The sequence below is a fragment of the Hipposideros armiger genome, unplaced genomic scaffold (assembly GCF_001890085.2).
Source record: "Hipposideros armiger isolate ML-2016 unplaced genomic scaffold, ASM189008v1 scaffold_208, whole genome shotgun sequence".
NCBI lineage: Eukaryota > Metazoa > Chordata > Mammalia > Chiroptera > Hipposideridae > Hipposideros > Hipposideros armiger.
In genome coordinates, this window is record NW_017731558.1 from 1,414,741 (window position 1) to 1,436,451 (window position 21,711).

General features: G+C 37.5%; 1 protein-coding gene across 5 annotated transcripts in view; it reads right to left on the bottom strand.

Annotated features, from left to right (window-relative positions):
* The window catches only part of SUGCT (succinyl-CoA:glutarate-CoA transferase), a 798,083-nt gene that overhangs the window by 676,110 nt on the left and 100,262 nt on the right, over window positions 1-21,711 (bottom strand). For all 5 annotated transcript variants that reach the window (XM_019653837.1, XM_019653840.1, XM_019653838.1 and 2 more), the window contains one exon: window positions 6,829-6,920. In XM_019653837.1, coding sequence (XP_019509382.1) covers window positions 6,829-6,920 — 92 coding nt within the window. The remainder of the gene's footprint in view (window positions 1-6,828; window positions 6,921-21,711) is intronic.

Genomic DNA, 21,711 nt, shown 5'->3' on the forward strand with positions numbered 1-21,711 from the left:
TGAAGAACAAAACGACAGCAACTTGTCTGTTCCCCTTCCCCCAACTCCCCAGCACTGTTTCCATTCCCCCCAATTCCCCAATAAAAATCTTAAAAAAAAAAAAAATAAGCACAGGGTTTAAATACCCATTTGCCCAAAGAAGATACATAAATAACCACTAAGCACATGAAAGGTGCTGAACATCATTAGTTATTAGGGAAAAGCAAGTCAAAACCACAATGAGATGCCACGTCACACCCACCAGAATGGCTGTCATGAAGACAAGAGATAATAACAACTGTTAGCAAGGATGTGGGGAAATCAAAACTGTTACACGCAGCTGGTGGGGTTGTAAAATGGTGTACTCACTGTGGAAAAAATAGTCTGTCAGGTCCTCAAAATGTTAAACATAGAGTTACCATATGACCCAGAGATTCCACTTCTAGGTATACACCCAAGGGAATGAAAACATATGTCTTCACAAAAAAACACACACAAATTTTCATAGCAGCATTATTCATAAGAGCCTAAGCATGAAAGTAACCCAAATGTCCATCAACTGATAAAAGGATATATGAAGTGTGGAACAGCCACATGATAGGACATTTTAGGCAATGAAAAGAAATGAAGTACTGAAACATGCTACACCATGGAAAAACTTTTGAAAACATTATGCTGAGTGAGAGAAACCAGTCACCAAGGGCCACATATTATATGAAATGTCCAGAAAAGGAAAACCCTAGAGACAGAAAGCAAAGCCAGAGGCTGGGAGGAGGTGGAAAGAGGAAGTACTGTTAATGGGTATGGTGTTTTTTTGGGAGGTTGATAAAAATGTTCTAAAATTAACTGTGGTGATTGATGGTTGCACAACTATGTGACTGTGCTAAAAACCACTGAACTGTATACTTTCAATGAGTAAATGATATGGCATATGAACTGCATCTTCATGAAACTGTTCTTTTTTCAAATACCATTATAATGCTGGTAACGAAACAAAACAGAAATATAAAAATAAATAAAAATAAAGTTAACAAAAACTCTTTTTTAAAGGCCTGCTAAAGAACAGCAGGCCTTTGTATTTGGTAAAAACTGTCGAAGTTATATTTCACTCAAGGCTGTTTGGTACCAATAACTAAAGATGTGCCATTCATTTTCCAGTATAATTCAGAGGTAGCTATGCTCATACTTTGGAAATCCCTCATAATCATATTCCTGTCATCGAAGAATTGTCAGCATGCCAGAAGAAAAAGGAAATGAAAATAAATTACCACGTAGCCAGCAGGAAATCCCACAGAGAACCACATTGTTGCTTTGAAGTAACTAAGTATTCCCAGGTACAATCAGACAGGGTCCGAGAAACAGCTCTGTGTACACGAGGAATGAAACTCCCCCTTCACATCCATGCTCTACTGGAGTCCTACCGCCAGGACAATATAAAACAATGTGTCCCTTCTCATATCTCGGATAAATAGAGTGGCACTGTCTCTTTATGTCACTCAGAATATTTAGTAAAATTCCATTTGAGGAAAAATGGGTAATTAAATTAATTAACCAGTATGCCCTAGAATCCCATCCTAATGTACTGAAAGAAATGGACTGAAACTGCCATGTGGACTTTTAGAAATTAAGTAATATTTTTATTTTACTAAATTTTAGTTCTAGAAATTAAGAGAAGAATTTAAAAAAATTTTTTTTTCATGGTCACTTACAAACTACTTTAAATGCTTTTATCTTTTTAAATAAATCAATGAAACTCTTTTATAAGAACAATTTGTGATGATTTTCCTGTAAAACTAAAACAGATATACTTCTCATCAACAAAGTCATAAGAAAAGGAAGATTCTACTTAAGACTGAAAACATACAGTTATAGTGGGAGGACAAAGTATAAAATGAAAATATTAAGAGTATTCCCAATTATTCACTTTCCATATTCTTTCATGTATTTCTTCACTGTCATTCTTATCAATTAGGTTTTCTTATATTCTTTCATTCCTCATTCATTCATGTATTCAAGTACTCATTATTGGTAAACCCTGAACATTCGTGAAAAAAATACCAAAATCTGAATTAACTGTGGAATTTAGTTAATTGTATTCTACCAGTGTTAATTTCTTAGTTTTCATCACTGTACTACAGTTTGATAAAGTGTTAATATTACAAAATGGTGAAGGGGGGCCAGCCGAGTGGTACGTTGATTAAGAGCTGGCTTGGGATGCCAGATCTGAGCAATAGGGCCCCAGTTCAGATCCCACATTAGGGCGAGTGACGCTGCGCCCTCTACAGCTAAGATGGTGAACAACAGCTCGACCTGGAGTTGGGCTGCCGTGAGTTGCCGGCGACGGCATAGGCTGGGGCTGGCATAAGCTACCGTGTGTGACCAGCAGCCAGGTTGAGCAGCCGGCAGCCGGTGTGAGCTGCCAAGAGCCGCCATGAGCGGCCATCCAATGGCCGGCGACCGATCTGCCTCACCTGGGAAGGGCACAATGATAATACCAACATGGACCAGTGAAGCAACGTCCTCCACAACTAGACTGAAGAACAAAAGGACAGCAACTTGTCTGTTCCCCTTTCCCCAATTCCCCAGCGCTGTTCCCATCCCTCAATTCCCCAATAAAAATCTAAAAAAAAAAAAAAGAAACAGTATTATAATTTAAACATATTGGGTTGTCAGAAAAGTCACGACTCATTTTTGCAACAAAAAGCATAGAAAAAATATGTCATGACTTTTCCAACAACCCAATAATATACAGACCTTAATAAGTCATTAACTTTTCTGTCAGAGTCTCTGAAAGAAGACCTGCCGTCTACTTCCAATGCAAAGGTGTTTTTAATAATAATACTTCTCATAAAGCTTCCAAGTGTGACCCACAAACCATCTCCACCAGAAACACTTGGGCCAGCATTAAATATGCATACCATGGGCTCCAACCACCAATCAGTATCTATAATACGAGGGTGCATCTGAGGAATCTCCAGATATGCCAAGCAAGTGCTGATTTTTAATGTACATTATTTGCAAGTTGGTGCTTTTACATTTTATAAAAGACATTTTACTTGCTCTTTACAATATCTTGAAGAGTAAAGGTATGAGCATCACTTCATCTGGAAGTGATGCTCAGACACTTACTTTACTAAATAAAACACAGAGAAGCTGTATAAGACCTTCAAGATCACAGAGCATAGTACCAGGTATTCGCTTTTTCATTCACTCGGCATATATATTATGCGCTTACTAAGTGCCAGGCTCTGTTTTAGGCACAGAGATACAGCAGTGACCAAGCAAAGGCCATGGTCTTCTGAGGCTTATATTCTCCTGGGGCCCATTTTCAGCAGCCAGTAAACATCACAAAGGAGTGTATTACATAGAGCCAGGCCTCCAGACTTTTACTTAGTTCAGTCCTTTCTCATGACAGACACCAAACGGTCTGCTCACTATACTGTAACCCATCATATCAGTAGTGTGCATAAGCAAGACACAAGTACAATGGAAGTCAGGACTCACTTTTCAGGCAGCACGGAGAGGAGGTATGGTATAGCTATAAGGAGTAAAGCAGAGCTGGGTTCAAAGTCTGGCTTTAACGTTTTACATATCTGGGCACTGTGGACAAGTTATCTAAGCCTTTAAGCGTCAGTTACAGAATTTATCAATACCTACCTGGAAGGATAAATGTGAGGATCAAAACATATAACACCATCTGTAAAACACCAAGCATGGGGCTAGCACAGTGCAGGTCCTCAGTATCAGTTCTCTTTTTCTCCCTAATCAAATACGAACCTTATCTGACAACACCACAGCACACCTAAAAGGCTAGACTGGAGACGTAGTAGACGTCAACTGTAATTAGTTTGCTTAAATCTCATAATAAATTTTATCCTATATTATACATTTAGGTGATGCCCCTTTGGGATAAAAATGGTATTAATACTCTGTTATAGAAAAATATGCAGTTTGAGTTTTCTCGTCATAATACTTGTCTATATTTTGGGAACATCATCCATTTTTCCAGGCAGAAATATATTAGATCATCACTAAAAATGTCTATATAATAATGTATCTTCTCTTCTCATCAAACTATTAAGTAATAGAATACGTTCATAAACAATAAGTTCAGCCACCACTCCTTACCTCTCCAACCTCATTTTCCCCTTCTCTGCTACCTAACAACAATCAGATGACACTGGCATTCCTTGGGCTCCTTAAACCTACCAGACTCTCCAGCATTTGGATGTCATGCATGGTGTTGCCCTCTAGTCACCAGGCTAATGTCTAACTGCATCCCCCTTAACTCACTGGTCCTCAGGGAACTCTTCCCTGACCAACCATCCTGACACCATTAGGCTACACTGCACAAGGTGATGTGGTGAAGTCTCCTAGCGATACAGAAGCCTGGGTTCCCGTCAGCCATATAACAACATGGGAGTTAAGCTACAGCACAAATGCACAGCTGTATAGCCGGATAAACATTCCTATGTCACATGAGGTAGTTGGCAGTGGTGAGTTTGCACCAGCTAGTGAAAATGTACGACAGGGCTTTCAGAACTGACCCCTCCTGCACACCCTCGCAGAGGGTTAAGACATTGTGATCTATCGCTGATAACAGAGGAAAACAACTCCTTCAAGGGGACTGCTAGCAGGACCTGATTCTCTTCAATCGCTTTTATCCTTTGCTGTCAAACCACACTTTACAGAGATTTGGGGAAGTATTACAGTGGTCTGAAGCATGCAGTGATACATATTAAAGCACCCCGTACTTCAGAGCTCTTTCTATTTATATTTAATGCTTATTTTCTATTAATCTTTGTTTTCCCCACTTAAGGACTGTACCCACCCTGTTGTCTGCCACAGTTCCCAGCATACAGAGGGAACACGTGCCACCCACACTTCATTAGATCAATGAATTAAGAACTGGGAGATGTGTCCCATGTGAAAGAAATACAGTATATGGACATTAAGTTCATTTAATTTAATACATGCAAAGTATATGAAATAATGTTTGGCACATAGTAAGCACCCGATCTACACTGAGTTAGAACAAAGCTTGCCCAGGTAGGATAACACAGGAGATAAAGTCACTGACTGGTAAGTGGCACAGCGAACACACACTGTGTGGTCACCCCATCAGGGACAGAGTGCAGTGCACTAGGAGCGACAGCAACCCTTCATGTCAGTTGTTTGTGTGTTCATTCATTTTCACATTTGAATAAGATCCTTTCACATATTCACAATTTAATTCAGTGCTCTTAAATAAAACCACCCATAATAATGTCTTGTACGTATAAGAACTTCAGTGGGATAGAGCAAAGGGAGATAGAGCCATGCTCCATTCTCTCAGTGGATAGAAAGAAGAGCAGTGCCCTTGAATGTTTTAAGGAAAGGCCATACACATCTGTTTCTAAGACTTGTGAAAATGAAACCGCAGAGAAAGAAAGTACAAAAGACCTTATATTTCAACTCACTGAAATCCCAGCGCCTGCTTGAAAATTCATAAAAAGAAGTAAATACTTTAAAAAAGAACACTTCCAGGCCGGCCGAGTGGCGCGATGGTTAAGAACTGGCTTGGGACGCCAGAGGGCCCCGGTTCGGATCCCACATGAGGGCCAGTGACACTGCCCTCTATAGCTAAGATGCTGAACAACAGCTCAACCTGGAGCTGGGCTGCCATGAGTCGCAGGCGATGGCGTAGGCTGCAGCCCCTGTGGCAGTGGGTTGCCATGGGCTACCGTGTGTAGCCAGCAGCCAGCGTGAGCAGCCAGCAGCCGCAGTGAGCGGCCGTCCAGAAGCCGGCGACTGATCTGCCTCGCCCAGGAAGAGCGCAATGATGGTACCAACTTGGGCCAGTGAAGCAACGTCCTCCACAACTAGACTGAAGAACAAAAGGACAGCAACTTGTCTGTTCCCCTTCCCCCAATTCCCCAGAGCTGTTCCCATCCCCCACTTCCCCAATAAAAAATCTTTAAAAAAAAACAAAGAACACTTCGGGGTCACTTTGCCTATTTACCCTAACACTGCAGCAATATTTCCTGAAGAATTAACTGAAGAAAGTGATTCAAGGAAGAAACAACTACTGGAAAAAACATTTTAAGCCTACCAATCTAACTTGTTTTGGAAATAAATGTCTTTTAGTATTTTTATTTGCTGGGCTTTCACAGATTTTATTTATTTATTTATTTATTTATTTATTTATTTATTTATTTATTTATTTATTTATCTAAGGACACTCTTACTATTTTCTCCCAGAGTGCATTTTCTAAAAGCCTTTGATTTAAGCAACCAAAGGCTTTTGGTTGCTTAAATACTTTTTAGGAACTTCCCAACCTATCATGAATGGAGAGAAACTATAAAAGCAAATAATTCTTTCATTGTCAGAATCTAATGTATATAACAGACACAACTATACCTGAGGCATTAACTAACAAATTTTTAAATACATAACCTCTTAAAATATAGAAGAGGGAAAAGAAACCCTCCAGAAACCACATGAAGGCACTCTGGTAGAATGGATATCTGTGGACTAGTTGAGCCAGCCATTCTACAAAAGCAATATGCCTAAATCACATGAATGTGCCTATTTAAGCAGAAATAATATAACATATATAATACCTAGTGTGTTTAACACTCTATAGATTCTTGCTAAATAAAAAAAGTGTTATTTTCTACGGGACCAAATTGACATTTAGGCTCAAGCACATTCGTAATGAACCCTTTTCTACTTTTAATAAGTCATTCACTTTCCCTGGATTCTTTCTGAAATTGACTCAAGTGTAAGCCTATGGGTTAGTAAAGATGAGAATCCCTTTAGACTACCTGGGGAAAACAATTATGAGTAGTCTGAAGAACGGTATATACCTCAGGTCCTGTGATGTGCATCAGGCCAGAAACAGCAGAGGCCACCGCGTCATAACCAGCTCGCTGAGACAGTGGGCCAGTCTGGCCATAGCCTAAAACAACAAGAACAGACATAGTCAGCACCGCGTAGGACAGCAGCAGTACAACAGTGTTACAACCATCTGTATCCAGAAATCCTGCAGCATTTGGTTACTATCACATCTATACATCCCCTGAAGAAGGCAGTGAACATTAATTACAGTGGATACCCCAGAAGCTTGCAAACTGGGGACTTAGCCTGAAGAGTGTCTTGAAACGTTTTTATTTAGTTTCCAGCATTTAAAAACCAGGAGATGGCACCAAAAAATGCAAATTTCTGGCTTTTCTTGAAAAATCAGAAAGTAAATTCAAACTAAGCCCACATTCTCACACGGCAACAGTCAGAGTTAAATAATGGCTCTCCTTTTACAGAGGGCATAATTCTCCACATCGCCATGGTCTCCATCACTCACTCCGTTATGCCTCAACTGCACTCCTCATTTCGCTCACCTTCCCGACTCCAGTGGGTATTTGCTACTCTCGTTCTATACAAAACAATCTACAAAGTAAAACAAAGCACTGTCTCCCCAGTGTTTGCATATTATCTCAAGTATACAAAGAAAATATAAATGATGACTAAAGTCTTGAACATAAATAAAAGATTACATCTCCTAACAGTGCTTTTTAAATTACAAAAAGACAATGAAAGTATACCTTTTTTTTTTTTCTTCTTTTTTGCCATCAGCAAAAATCAAGATAATACAAGAAGTGTTTTCTCCTGCTCTCCTCAGCCCTGGTGCTTGTTGTTGAATAACAAGGTTGGTTACTTCATGAGCTACATGAATCTGTTTCCAAACCCCATGTGTCAATCAAAGAGTAGCCAGCTAAAGAGCCTCCCATGGCCATCAGCTAGTTGCCAAAGTTGCCTGCATACTCTGCTTTAGAACCATCAGGAAAGGGGTGGTGCCTCAAGGCCTCTGCCTGCTTCTGCAGCCACCTGGAGCACTACCCCACCACTGTGATCCATCTATCCACATACCTCACTCACCCCATCCTCTACGGCGGCACTCACATGTTTCCTTACTAGAATGACCTTCTCTAAAGAGCTCTTAGAAAAGAGCGCTCTCACTTCTCACTCTTATCCCCCTTATTTGATTATACTTATCTTCATAGCCCTTACCACAAGATATATAACATTTTTTATTAATTTATTTTGCCTCTTCCCTACTAAAATGTATACTCCAACGATTTTTTTCTTTCCAATTCACTGTTGTATCCCTACCATCTAGAATAGAATCCAGTAACATTTATTGCATAAATGAATGAATTCTTGTTATATAAATAATCATTTTTAAGTAAATTAATAAAGAAACTAAAGAGGTTTTTTCTATTTCGATTTGTTCTGTTCTTGACCAAAATGGAAACATAGACGGCCCTTTCCCCGCTCCTCCCATGGCCACACTGAATGTACAGCTACACATGGAAGAATTCCCTCTGAGAGAAATCCAGAAACTAGATGAATGACTCCTACATATTGGGCAAGAGAAAATACCCACCTGGAAATTGGGAGGAAAGGCTGAGAAACACCCTCGCCATAAACCCCACTCCACAGCGCCACACAATTGGGCAGAAACCCCCAACTCAGCACATTTAGTGCCCCACTTTTTAAGGCTCCCACCTGAGGCACGGGATCCCAAAACAACTAGCTCTGACAGCAGAAGAGTTTGGGTCCACAGAGCTGTCACAAACGAAGAAGGTGTTAATGCGCACCAGAGCTCGAACCACAGAGAAGCCCCAGGGCTCAGAACACTGGAGCGGGCCAGCCGTCCGTCTTGCGGACTCTCCCTGGTAAGCGTTGGCGTACTTTGTACGCTGCTGCCTGAGGGTCAGACACTAATCAACACACTTCTAGGTGCTGACTGTGATGTTACCCAGAACCTGAAAGAACCATGGGCACTTCTCCCACCTTATCCCTCCAGCAACGCCAACAATAAAATCAGGTCACCAGCATTTCTCTGGAAAGAACTTTTACACCTGTCTCTCATGCCTCAACTTTTACTGCTACTGCCTGAGGGATAAGCCCCTGCATTGGGTAGCTCTGACTGCCAACCGGGCTTGCATTCAAGAGTCCCACAGCACTACAGCAAACAAACAAGCAGTTTTCAACAGGCTCAGGAGCACCCCCACAGCTATACACCCAGGCCCAGTGCAGAGAGAGATGGCAAAATGTCTGTCTCCCAGTTTCCCTCCAGAATAAGTGTGACTGCGAGCTTCCATAGTTGTTGCCTGCAGGCCCAGCTTCTAACCAGCCTGCATCGAGGTGCTGACTACAAACATCCCCTTTGGGACACTGATGGGTCTTCTCACACCTTCACTACCAAGAGGCATGGAGAACAAAGACAGTGGCTGGGACAATTACAAGGATTTGAGAGGCAACCAGGAGCTCCGATTGGGCTCGTTGACAAGATTCATCTCCTACATAAGACCAGATAGCAGTCTGTCAAGACTGGGAGAGATGGCTGTTTTAGCTAATGCACGAAAGCCAACAGAGGAAGTCAAGGAAAATGAAGAAAAAAGGCAGTATGTTCTAAATAAAAGAACAAGACAAATTTCAGAAAATGATCATAATGAAATGGAGATAAGTGATTTATCTGATAGTTAAAAATAATGCTTATTAATAATGATGATCACCAAGGCCAGGAATGCCTGAACAAAGTGAGAATTTCAACAAAGAGATAGAAAATATTTAAAGTGCCAAACAGAAAGCAAAGAGCTGAAGAGTAAAATAACTGAACTGAAAAATTCAATAGAGGGGTTCAAGAGCACACTAGATCAAGTGGAAGAAAGGAGCAGCAAATTAGAAAACATGGCAGTGGAGTCCATGCATCCAGAAGATCAAAAAGAAAAAGAAAGAAAAAAACTGAGAAAGAGTGAAGATAGCTTAAGGGACTTACAGAATATCAAATAGACCAATATATGCACTATAGGGTCCCAGAAGAAGCAAAAAAGAAAGAAACAGGCAAAAGCTTATTCAAAAAAATAATGGCTGAAAATTTCTTTAACCTGGGGACAAAAAACACACATCCATATCCAGGCAACCCAAAGAGTGCCAACTATGATGAATCTAACGAGATTCATCATTATACACATTATAATTAAATTTTCAAAAGTTAAAGACAAAGAGAGAACCTTAAGAGCAGCAAGAGAAAAGCAACTTGTTACATACAAGGGAACCCTCATAAGACTATCAGCAGATTTTACAATACCCTTGCCAGCCAGAAGGGAATGGGATAAGCTATTCAAAGTGGTAAAAGAAAAAGAAAAAATTACAACTCAAGAGTACTCTACCCAACAAAATTGTCTTCAGAATTTAAGGAAAGATAAAGAGTTTTCCAGATAAACAAAAGTTGAAGGAGTTTATCACCACTAGACCAGCCTTACAAGATATGTAAAAGGGAGTTCTTCAAGCTTAAATGAAAGGATGCTAATTGGTAATATTTAAACATGTGAAAGTATAAAACTCACTGGTAAAATTAATATATGGTTAAACTCAGAATACTTTAATATTGTAATAGTGGTGGGTAAATCACTTATAACTCTAGCATAGAGGTTAACAGACAAAAGTATTAAGACTGCCTATAACTACAATAATTTGTTAGTGGATGCACAATATAAAAAGATGTAAATTGTGACATCAAAAACATAAAATGTTGGGGGTGTAAAAATGTAAACTGTTGTGTAAATTTGAAATTAGGCTGTTATCACCTTAAAATAGACTATTGTAAGTATAAGATATTTTATGTCAACTCATAGTAACACAAAGCAAAACTCTGTAGTAGATACACATTAACATCAAGAGACAGAAATCTAAGTATGCCTCTACAGAAATCAGCAAATCACAAAGGAAGAAAACAAGAGAGAAAGGAACAAACCAGAAAATAATTAACAAAATGGCAACAGTAAGTCCATACCCAACAATAATTACTTTAAATGTAAATGGACTAAACTGTCCAATCAAAAGACAATGAATGGCTGAATGAATAAAACAAACAAGATCCAACTATATGCTGAAGTTAGACAAGAGACTCACTTCAGTTTTAAGGACACAGACTGAATGCGAGGGATGAAAAAATATATTCCATGCAAATGGCAGCTAAAAGGAGTAGCTATATTTATATCAGATAAAATATACTTTAGGACAAAGACTATAATAAGAGACAAAGATAGTCATTATATAATAAAAAAGGGGTAAATCCATCAAGAGGATGTAACACTTGTAAATATTTAAGCACCCAAAGTATTGGGTTGTCAGAAAAGTCATGACATATTTTGTCTGTTTTTTGTTGCAAAAATGTGTCATGACTTTTCTGACAACCCAATAGAAGCACCTAAATATGTAAAGCAAATATTAACAGACCTGAAGAGAGAAAGAGGCAGCAATACAGTAATAGTAGGGGAATATAATATCCCACTTTCAACAATGGTTCGATCATCCAGACAGAAAATTGTAAAAAAATATTGGACTTAAACTACATGCATAACCAGATGGATTCAACAGACATCTATAGAACATAACCATCCAATAGGAGCAAAATACACATTCTTCTGAAGCGCACATTGGAACATTCTCCAGGATAAATCATATATTAGGCCACAAAACAAGTCTTAATAAATTTAAAAAGACTGAAATCACATCAAGCATCTTTTCTGACCACGATGGTATGAAACTAGAAATCAATGACAAGAAAACTAAAAAATTCACAAATATGTGGAGATTAAATAACATGCTATTGAACAACCAATGGGTCAAATGAGAAATAAAAATAGAAATAAAAAAATACCTTGAGACAGAAGAAAATGGAAATACAACATACCAACGCTTATGGAATGCAACAAAGGCAGCTCTAAAGGGGAAGTTCAGGGTAATTCCTACATCAAGAAACAAAAAATCTCCAATAAACAGCCTAACTTTACATGTCAAGAAACCAGAAAAAGAACAAATGAGGCCCAAAGTTAGTAGAAGGAAGGAAGGACAAAGATCGGAGGGGAAATAAGTGAACTAGAGATTAAAAAGACAATAGAAAAGATCAATGAAACTAAGAGCTGGTTCTTTGAAAAGACAAACAAAATAAATAAACCTTTAGCAAGACTCACCAAGAAAAAAAGGAACAGGATTCAAATAAATAAAATCAGAAATGAAAGAGGAGACATTACAACTGATGCCACAGAAATACAAAGGATAATTAGAGACTACAATGATCAATTATATGCCAAAAAATTGGACACCCTAGAATAAATAAATTCCTAGAAACATACAACGTACCAAGACAGAATCATGATGAAATAGAAAATCTGAACAGGCCAAATCCTAATAAGGAGATTGAATCAGTAATCAAAAAACTCCCATCAAACGAAAGCCCAGGAACAGGTGGCTTTACTGGTGAATTTTACAAAATATTTTAAAAAGAATATCAATACTTTTTAAACTCAATAAATAGAAGAGGAGGGAACACCTCGAACTCATTTTAGGAGGGCAGCACCCTCCTGATACCAGAACCAAACAAGGACACTACAAGAAAATTATAGGCCAGTATTCCTGATAAACATAGATGTAAAAATCCTCAAAAAAAATATTAACAAACTGAATTCAACAGTACATTTAAAGGATCATACAGCATGATCAAATAGGATTTATTCCAGGGATGCAAGAATGGTTCAACATGCACAAATCAATCAATGCAATACACCACATAAACAAAATGAAGGATAAAAATCATATGATCATCTCAATAGATGCAGGAATAGCATCTGACAAAATCCAACATCCTTTTGTGATAAAACCTCTGAACATGTTAAAAAAAATACAAAAAAACCTCTCAACACATTGGACATAGAGGGAATGTACCTAAACATAATAAAGGCCATATATGACAAACCAACAGCCAACATCATCCTCAGTGGTGAAAGGCTAAAAGCTTTTCCTCTAAGATCAGGAACAAAGAAACACTGTCCACTCTCACACTTCTACTCAACATAGTACTAAAAATACTTGCCAGAAAAATGAGGCAAGATAAAATAAATGAAAGGAAGAAGTAAAATAGTCTCTGTTTGCAGAAGACATAATCTTATATATAGAAAACCCCAAAGACTCCACCAAAGAACTGTTAGAACCTATGAACAAATTCAGCAAAATTTCAGGATATAAAATCAACACACAAAAGTCAACTGCATTTCTATACACTAACAATGAACTATCTAAAAAGAAGAAAGAAATCCTATTTACAATAATATCAAAAACAATAAAATACTTAGAAATATATTAATAAAGGAGATGAAAGACTTGTACACTGAAAACTATAATACATTGATGAGGGAAATTGAAAACAACACAAATAAATGGAAAGATATCCCATACCCTTGGACTGGAAGAATTAACATTGTTAAAATGTTCATTCTACCCAAAGTGATCTATAGACTCAATGCAATCTCTACGAAAATCCCAATGGCACTTTTTAGAGAAATAGAAAAATAATCCTAAAATTCACATGGAACCACAGAAGATCGAAAATAGCCAAAGCTATTGAGAACAAGAAAGAGACAACACACTTCCTGATTTCAAAATACATTACAAAGCTACAGTAATCAAAACAGTATGTGGTACCAGCATAAAAAGATATATAGATCCATGGAACAAAGTGGAGCCCAGAAATTAACCCACACGTATATGGTCAACCACAATGAAGAATGGATAGTCTCTTCAATAAACGGTGCTAAGAAAACTAGATATCCACATGCAGAGGAATGAAATTAGATCCCTATCTTACACCATATATAAAAATCAACTCAAAATGAATTAAAGACATAAAGGTAATAAATGAAATGGTAAAATTCCTAGAAGAAAACATAGGGGAAAAGCTCCTTCACTTTGGCCTTGGCAATAATTTCTTGGATATAACATCAAAGCACAGGCAACAAAAGAAAAAATAGACAAATGTCATTACACCAAACTAAAAAGCTTCTGCACCACAAAGGGAACAATCAACAAAAAGAAAAGACAATTTTATGGAATGGAAGAAAATAGTTGCAAAACATATATCCAATAAAGGATTAATATCTAAAATGCATAAAGGAACTCATACAATTCAATAGCAAAAAACAAACAAACAAACAAATAATCTGACTTAAACATGGGCAAAGGACCTGAATAGGCATTTTTTTAAGACATAAAAATGTCCAATAGTACAAGAAAAGGTGCTCAACTTCACTACTCATCAGAGAAATGCAAATCAAAACCACAATGAGGTATCACCTCACACCTGTTACGATGGTTATTATCAAAAACAAGAGCTAACAAATGATGGCAAGCTTGTGGGAAAAAGGGAACCCTTGAACATGTTGGAAGGAATGTAAATAGGTATAGCATTATGGAAAACAATATGGCAGTTCTTCAAAAAATTAAAAATAGAACTATCATATGATCCAGCAATCCTAAGGGTATATGTCAAAATGAAATGAAATCAGTATCTCAAAAAGATATCTGCACTTTAATGTTCATTGAAGGATTACTCACAATAGCAAAGATATGGAAACAACCTAAATGTCTATCAATGGATGAATCAATATAGAAAATGTTATATATAGAGGGAGCCAAAAAAAGTATATACATTTTAAGAAAGGAAAAACTTTACTAAAATTGTAATACTCAATATATACTGATAACAAAAGAGGAATACAAGTCATGTGTATACATTTTTTGGGCACTCCCAGTATATAATGACATATTATTTGGCCATAAAAAAGGAGGAAACCCTGCCATTTGCAACAACATGGATGAACCTGGAAGGCATTATACTAAGTGAAATAAACCAAACTGAGAAAGACACATACTGTATGGTATCACTTATAAGTGGAATCTAAAAAAATTTTTTTTAAAAGCCAATCTCATAGAAACAGAGTAGAAGGATGTTTGAGAGATGCTGGGAAAACAGGGAGATGTTGATCAAAGCGATGAACTTTCAATTATAAGATGAATTAGATCTAATGTACAGCATAGCAATTATTGTCAATAATATGGTGTCATATGCTTGAAATTTGCTAAATGTAGATCTTAAGCATTCTCACCACCAAAAAAAAAAAAATAAGACAAAAAATTAAGAGTTAACTATGTGAGTGATAGATATGTTAACTTGGTTATGGTGATCATTTCACAGTGTATATGTATATCAGATCATCACATTGTACCCTTTAAACATATGCAGTTCTGTCAATTACTCCTCAATAAATCTGGGGGAATAAAGAAACAAAATGTGAGTATGTAAAACAAAGTCCCCAGATAAAATTATCACTTAGTATTAAGAAATTAAAATGGTTCAAGGTTAAGTTATATTTATCATTATTGATAGAAGAAAAGGTGTCACAACATGTCTCTCCTTTATGGTTTTGTTTTTGTTTCTGGTTTTTTTTAATTAGGGAATTGGGGAAGGGAACAGTGTTGGGGAATTGGGGAAGGGGAACATTGTGCTTTTCCAGGACCCATCAGCTCCAAGTCAAGTTGTTGTCCTTCAATCTTAGTTGTGGATGGTGCAAGCCTAACTCCAAGTCTAGTTGCTGCTTTCAATCTAGTTGCAGGGACAGGGACAGCCCACCATCCCATGCGGGTATCCAACCGGCAACCTTGCTGCTAAGAGCATGTACTCTCATCAGTTCAGGGGCAGCTCAGCTCGGGCGCAGCTCCCTGGCCCATGTGGAAATCGAACCGGTGACCCTGTTGCTCAGAGCTCGTGCTCCTAACCAACTGTGCCACCCGGCTGGCCCTCTCCTTTATGTTTCATTATGGAAAATTTCACACAAATAAATGTAGAGAATCATATAATAAACCCATCAACCAACTTCAATATTTATTTATTCATAGCTAGTATTCTTTCCACTATACTTATACTTATTATGCTTATTTCAATTAAAACTATTGAATGAATAAAAGAGTAAAACCATTTTTTAAAAATACCAATATGTCCTGATTCAGGTAGAAACTAGTCACACAAAAGTATAGGCTCTGTCATGTCTGTCTCCCAGTTCCAAAAACAAATCACCTAAATTCTGAACTATTACTTTCTAAATCTTTAGAAAAACAAAAGTGGGATATGATAGAAATGTACAGGGAAATGACATACAAGTCAACACTCTCCATGCAGAAATACAGAAATTGGTGCCAAGCTTATGAAAGAATCTGTATTTCAGGGCAGCCGGTTTACAGCTGTAAAGGTCACCTTAGACCAGGCTTCCAGTCCTGAACACAATGGTTTTTACAGCCCAGGTATCTCCAGCATAAAACAGCCCTCCAGGAGCAGAGAGAAACTCCACCATAAGGCAGGAATGCTGTGCACCTATGAAACACCTGCTATATCAACAGTAAGTCAAGAGAAGGAATTTTCAGTCTGCTCCACTAGGGAAATTCGGGTGCTCAGGCTTCTGGCCAGGAGCCCAAATCCATCAAATGGGACATACAAGAGGTCCCTGCCATCAGCATAACTCTAAACAGTCTTCCAAATAAAGGCCTGCAGGAAAACCCGCTTGGAAAAACAAACAGCTTGCTAAATAAAAGTGTATCATCATACTTGCCTTATGATACAAATTACAACTTCCAAGTATTTCTATTAAAGAGAAATATAAATAGTTACTCTCATGGAGGCAGTATGGCATGGTGAATAAGAGGATGCATTTTAGGAATGAAAAACTCTGGATTCAAATTATAGCTCTGCCAACTGCTGTAACTTTGACAATTCATTTACCCTCCCTGAGCCTTAGTGTCCACAATACTCATTTATCTCAAAGATCTGAGGATCCAATTTGATACGAAAGTATAGACAAAGTGCATTTTATATCGAGAGCTAAATATACTTAGTTAATAAATGTTTATGGATTAATATACTAATAATATAGTAGCTTGCCCTTTCCACAAAATATTAAGAATAACAAAAACTGCCTTGAGGTATACTGAAATAATGAGCATAAATATTCTAAGCATTGCAATTATGTTCTCTAATAACCCATTAAAATTGAAAATTGTACTTTGAAATTTGTACTTGTTCATTTGGAAAAGAAGCTGACTATAATAATAATAATAATATATATATATATAAAATTTATATTTTGTAGTATTAGTCAAAGATTATTCTACCTTTTCACCTTATACTTACCTTAACTATTTGAATACTGACTACCAGTACTATCAACAAATATTTATGACAATAAATAGAGTATTTTAAAGCAGAAAACTAACATTATCAAAGTGGTATTTTGCAAAGATCGATCTGTTGGCAATGTGAAGACTGAATTATTTATTAATAATTTAATAAAGAGCTGAAAAATGGTAAGCATGGGATCTAGATAGTTCTTTTTCTTTTAAATTTTATGTTTAACTTTACAATTCCAAAAACAACTATGATCAAAATCCAAATTAAAGAGGAAAAATGTAAGCATGTCAGTTCTATTTTATATTCAAGTAAGGACGTAAGGAAAATTAAGGAGGTTATGAAAAATCAGAAACACCCCTCATTCTCTTTCTCTTTCTCTCTGCCTCTCTCCCTCCCCAACCCCCTTGTCTCCCTCATTCCTTGATTCATTTTCTCTCTCTCTCTCTCTCTTCTTCCCTCCCTCCCTCCTCCTCCCTCTCCCCTTTCCCCTCCCCCTTTCCCTCTCTCCCCTCTCCCATCCCCTCCCCTCATGGACTCACTCACATTAATTTTAAGGAGCAATCGTGCCATCTTGTGGCTTTTATGAACATTGACTATAAACAAAATGCATCTCCAGACTCGTCCGTAAAAATGCAAGGGAAGGAAACTAAAGTGAAAAGACTTTTTATCTTTTAATTTGCCCTGAATACCAGATGACCTGGCCTGCCCCTTCCTCATTTCACTCATTTTTCTTCTGTGTCTAATTTAGTGTTTTCTTTTTCCCCTAACTTAGGAGTTCTCAGAAAGCAGGAGCTCCCATCGGTGCTTTTTTCTGTAACTCTAGGACACCCACCACAGCACTCAACAGGTTAATCTTGTGGAGGTCAAAGTTGCCTCTGACAGATTGGTGAGAAATTATGAACTCTCCCCAGAAGAAAGTAGTTGAACATATGTTGGTACTCCTAGCACCCATTCACACCCCCTCGCTCAGACAGGTTCAGGAGCTTAGCGGTAATCACAGCTGGTCATCCACCTGCTCCAGGCCCACAGCACCTCATGGACGGTCAGTTCTGAGGGGACCGATTCAAGGACACCTTTCAGGCTTCCAAGCAACTAAGAGCTTCAGAATGGAGCTTTGGCCCAATGAGAAAAGGCAGAGAGCAGAAAATCAAGTGTTTCTTATCCAGACTATCCCATTAGCCTCCTGTTTCTCTACCTCATGCGTGCCTCTTGTGATCCCAGTGATGTTTCTAAAATGCACATCAGAGTGCACTGTGTTCCTGCCTAAAGCTTCCAAAGGGCTTCCCAAGTCACCCATAGTGAATCTGGCTGACAGCCCTTCATGACTTGGTTGCCACCCGCTCCCTGGCCTACTCTCATCAGGTTTCCCACTGCCTTCTACCTTCAGGCGCTCTGGTATTCTTACTGTTCTCTGAATACACCCAACAGCTTATTCCCATTCCAAGGGCTTTGTTCGACCTAGGATATTTCTTCCTCCAATCTTCACATGGCTGCCTATGACTGATTATATAATCTTAAATACATCCTTCTCAAAGATGCCTTCCCTGACCAGTCTAGGAACTCTCTAACATTTTACCATATTTTCATTCTCTCTAAAGCACATATACAATAAAAACAAATACACCTGGCCACGGTCATTATGGAGCCGGATACGTGTGCCTCAAGAGCCATCAGAAGAGTCTCACTACTTTATGTAATTTCAAAATTTTCCACAACAAAATGTCAAAAAAATAAAATAAAATTCAGAATGACCTGTAAATTATTTCATTTTGTATGTCTATAGTTACAGCAAGGAATATCAGAGCTGAATGGACCTGGACAAAAATTCTTGCTTATCAGACGACAAAACTAAGTCCTAGACAGGTTAAGGGACTTGTCCAAGGTCATAAAGCAAATCAACAGCAAAACTAGAAACACTCAAGTTCTCATTTTCCCACTCTGGTTCTCCTTCATCTGAACAGGAGAGTTCTATTCTCTTCTGAAGAATCTTCTTAGCCTCTTCCTACTTTATAGGATTAATTCAGAAACAAATTCAAGAGCCAGTTCTCTATAAGTGTTTTTGTTATTTTTCATTTGTGTGCTTTGTTTTGTGGACATTCCCCTTATCATGCCTCTTTCTTCCACTATGACAACTAAATGAGATGTGTTCAGTAAATGGACCAAGTTTCACATTCTTAATGGCTTGTCACTCAACTTTTTCTATTGGCACTGTGAAAAACCCTCCTATTATTGTGAAAGTTTTCCCACAATTATCCCTTCCATTTAATAGGGTTTGTCCTTCTGTCATATGCACAACAATTTATATTCTCACAGTGATAGACATTCAGATGTTTGTTATTCTTTTTCCCTCAGGCTACAGATACAGCACTTCTAACCTGTAAGGTAAGTACCTTTCTATGTGCAAGATAACATACCTCATGGGAATTCCAATGAGATTCCTATACATTTCAATGCAGCGAGAGAGCTCCCTGCATACCTGCTACCAATCATAACTAATACTTGACCCAAGGACTCCATAAGTCAACTACTGGAGGTAATTTAGGGTAATAATAATAATAATAATAGTTAATATGTACAGAGCATTTGCTATGTTCCAGGAACTGTGCTGGTGCTTTGTGTGTGTTACCTCTCACAACAACTATAAGAGTAAATTTTATTATCCTATTTTAATTACTATTGAGAAAAATGAGGTTTTGAGAAGCTAAGTGATTACCCAGTAATCTACTTACTAGGATTCTATAAGTAATTACTGAAGTGTTGACACTCATTAATATGTAACCATTTTTATAACATATTTCCATGAATATCAACAGTTCATACATTGTTCAAAGACCAAAAATGTGATTAATATGGTTTGCTACCACATAACCTTTGAAATTAGATCCCTCATATCTCTATCATAGAGAGGCAACAAAATAACAAAATTGTTTGATTAATTGCCCAGTGCGTAAAACATCTGAAATACAATACTATTAGGTATATATTCCTAGTCAGAGAAGGTAATTAAATTTGTAAGTTAAGCAGTATTCTGTGATGCAGCAAAAGCATACTAAGCAAAAAAAAAAAAAAAGGCCAAACTGATATGTCCTTATCACAGAATTACTTGTTTTATGGTATTCAATTTAATGATGCCAATACACAAAAGTACGTTTTGTTTGACAGTTGTTTCTTATGCATGTTTCATTTTCTCCAACTACTTAGCATAACACTAAACAGACAGTAGGAACTGAATAAACACTTGTTACTTGACTACTACATATTTTCATATTTTATACTACTTCATGTATGCCTGTGATATTCTTCACATAAACTACCAAAACAAATATTTTTACAGGATTCACAGGAGTTTGGTATTATTGGGTATAAAACACCATCTTGCCTATAATATACACTGTTTTTTTACAAAAAAAGTAATAAAAAGTCTTCAAAACCACCAACATCCAAATGCAGTCTATAATTACAAAGGCTCTGATGATCATGCCAATGCATCATTCTAAAAGTGATTTTAACTACACCCACAATGATGTACAGGGAGAGAAGGAGAGAAAGAGAGGGGGAGAGGGGAAGAGGGGGAGAAGGATAGGTGGGGGGGGGAGAGAGAGAGAAAGAAAGAGAGAGAGAGAGAGAGAGAGAGAGAGAGATCCTAAATCCAAGAAAACTTATTCAAGTAGGGAGGGAAAAAACTATTATAAACCATATTGATATGATAAAAATAAATTGTAGAATTTGCCCTCAAATTAAGAATTCAAATACATTTTCATGGAATCTACTCAAAAGAAACTACATCAGTAGTTACATCTGTACACCAACATTTTCTACAAGACAAATGTAGCTCACAGTCTGAGAGATGCCCCTTAAAAATCATTAAAGAATAAAGAGAATTATCATTGTTATATTTTTTTCATTTAGGAGCAAAATCAAATTTTAAATGACAGAAGTATAAAACACACTCAATGAGTAGAAAAGAAAATAAAAATCTAGCCAGACTCTCACATAAAACCAATTCCCTATAGCTAGATTCCCACACTCCAAATAGCAGCACAACGTCAGCCTATGAAAGGACATTTTAGGCAAAGAACACAAAAATGTTCAGTACTGACCTCTTACAGAGACTACACATCATCTCAAATTAAATCCAGATAAATGAATAACTCGATTGGGTAACAAATTAACAAGTATCCCCTTTAGCCTTGTTCCCATTGCCAAGAGAACAATACTCAGTTAAGTACAGTCTACATCTTTATTTAATAGAGATCAATGAAACAAAAGGATAAAAGCAACCCAAGTAAGGAAGATATCAAATAAAATCCAGTAATATTTGAACTGCCCAAAGTTGGGAGCAATTAAAGCCTTTCCAAAGTACAGACTTCTGAGTAAGCAATGCTTCCCAAATAAGCAAATACACATAGCAACACATCAAATCCAAAAGCAAAGAAATAACATGAAATCAGGAGAAACAGTATAACATGTAATGCCACTGGTTAAAATAATCACTTGTAGAATAAATTAATAAGAGGTTTTAAAAGTCTGCAGTTATAATATCTAATGCTCAAATCTTGGTTCTTAAATACCATTCCACTGAACAGAACTGGGGCTCCTTGGAGAAATGGTCAATTCCAGGACTGGAGGGGAGAGGGACAGAAACAGGATGAACGTGGAACATCTTGTGCCA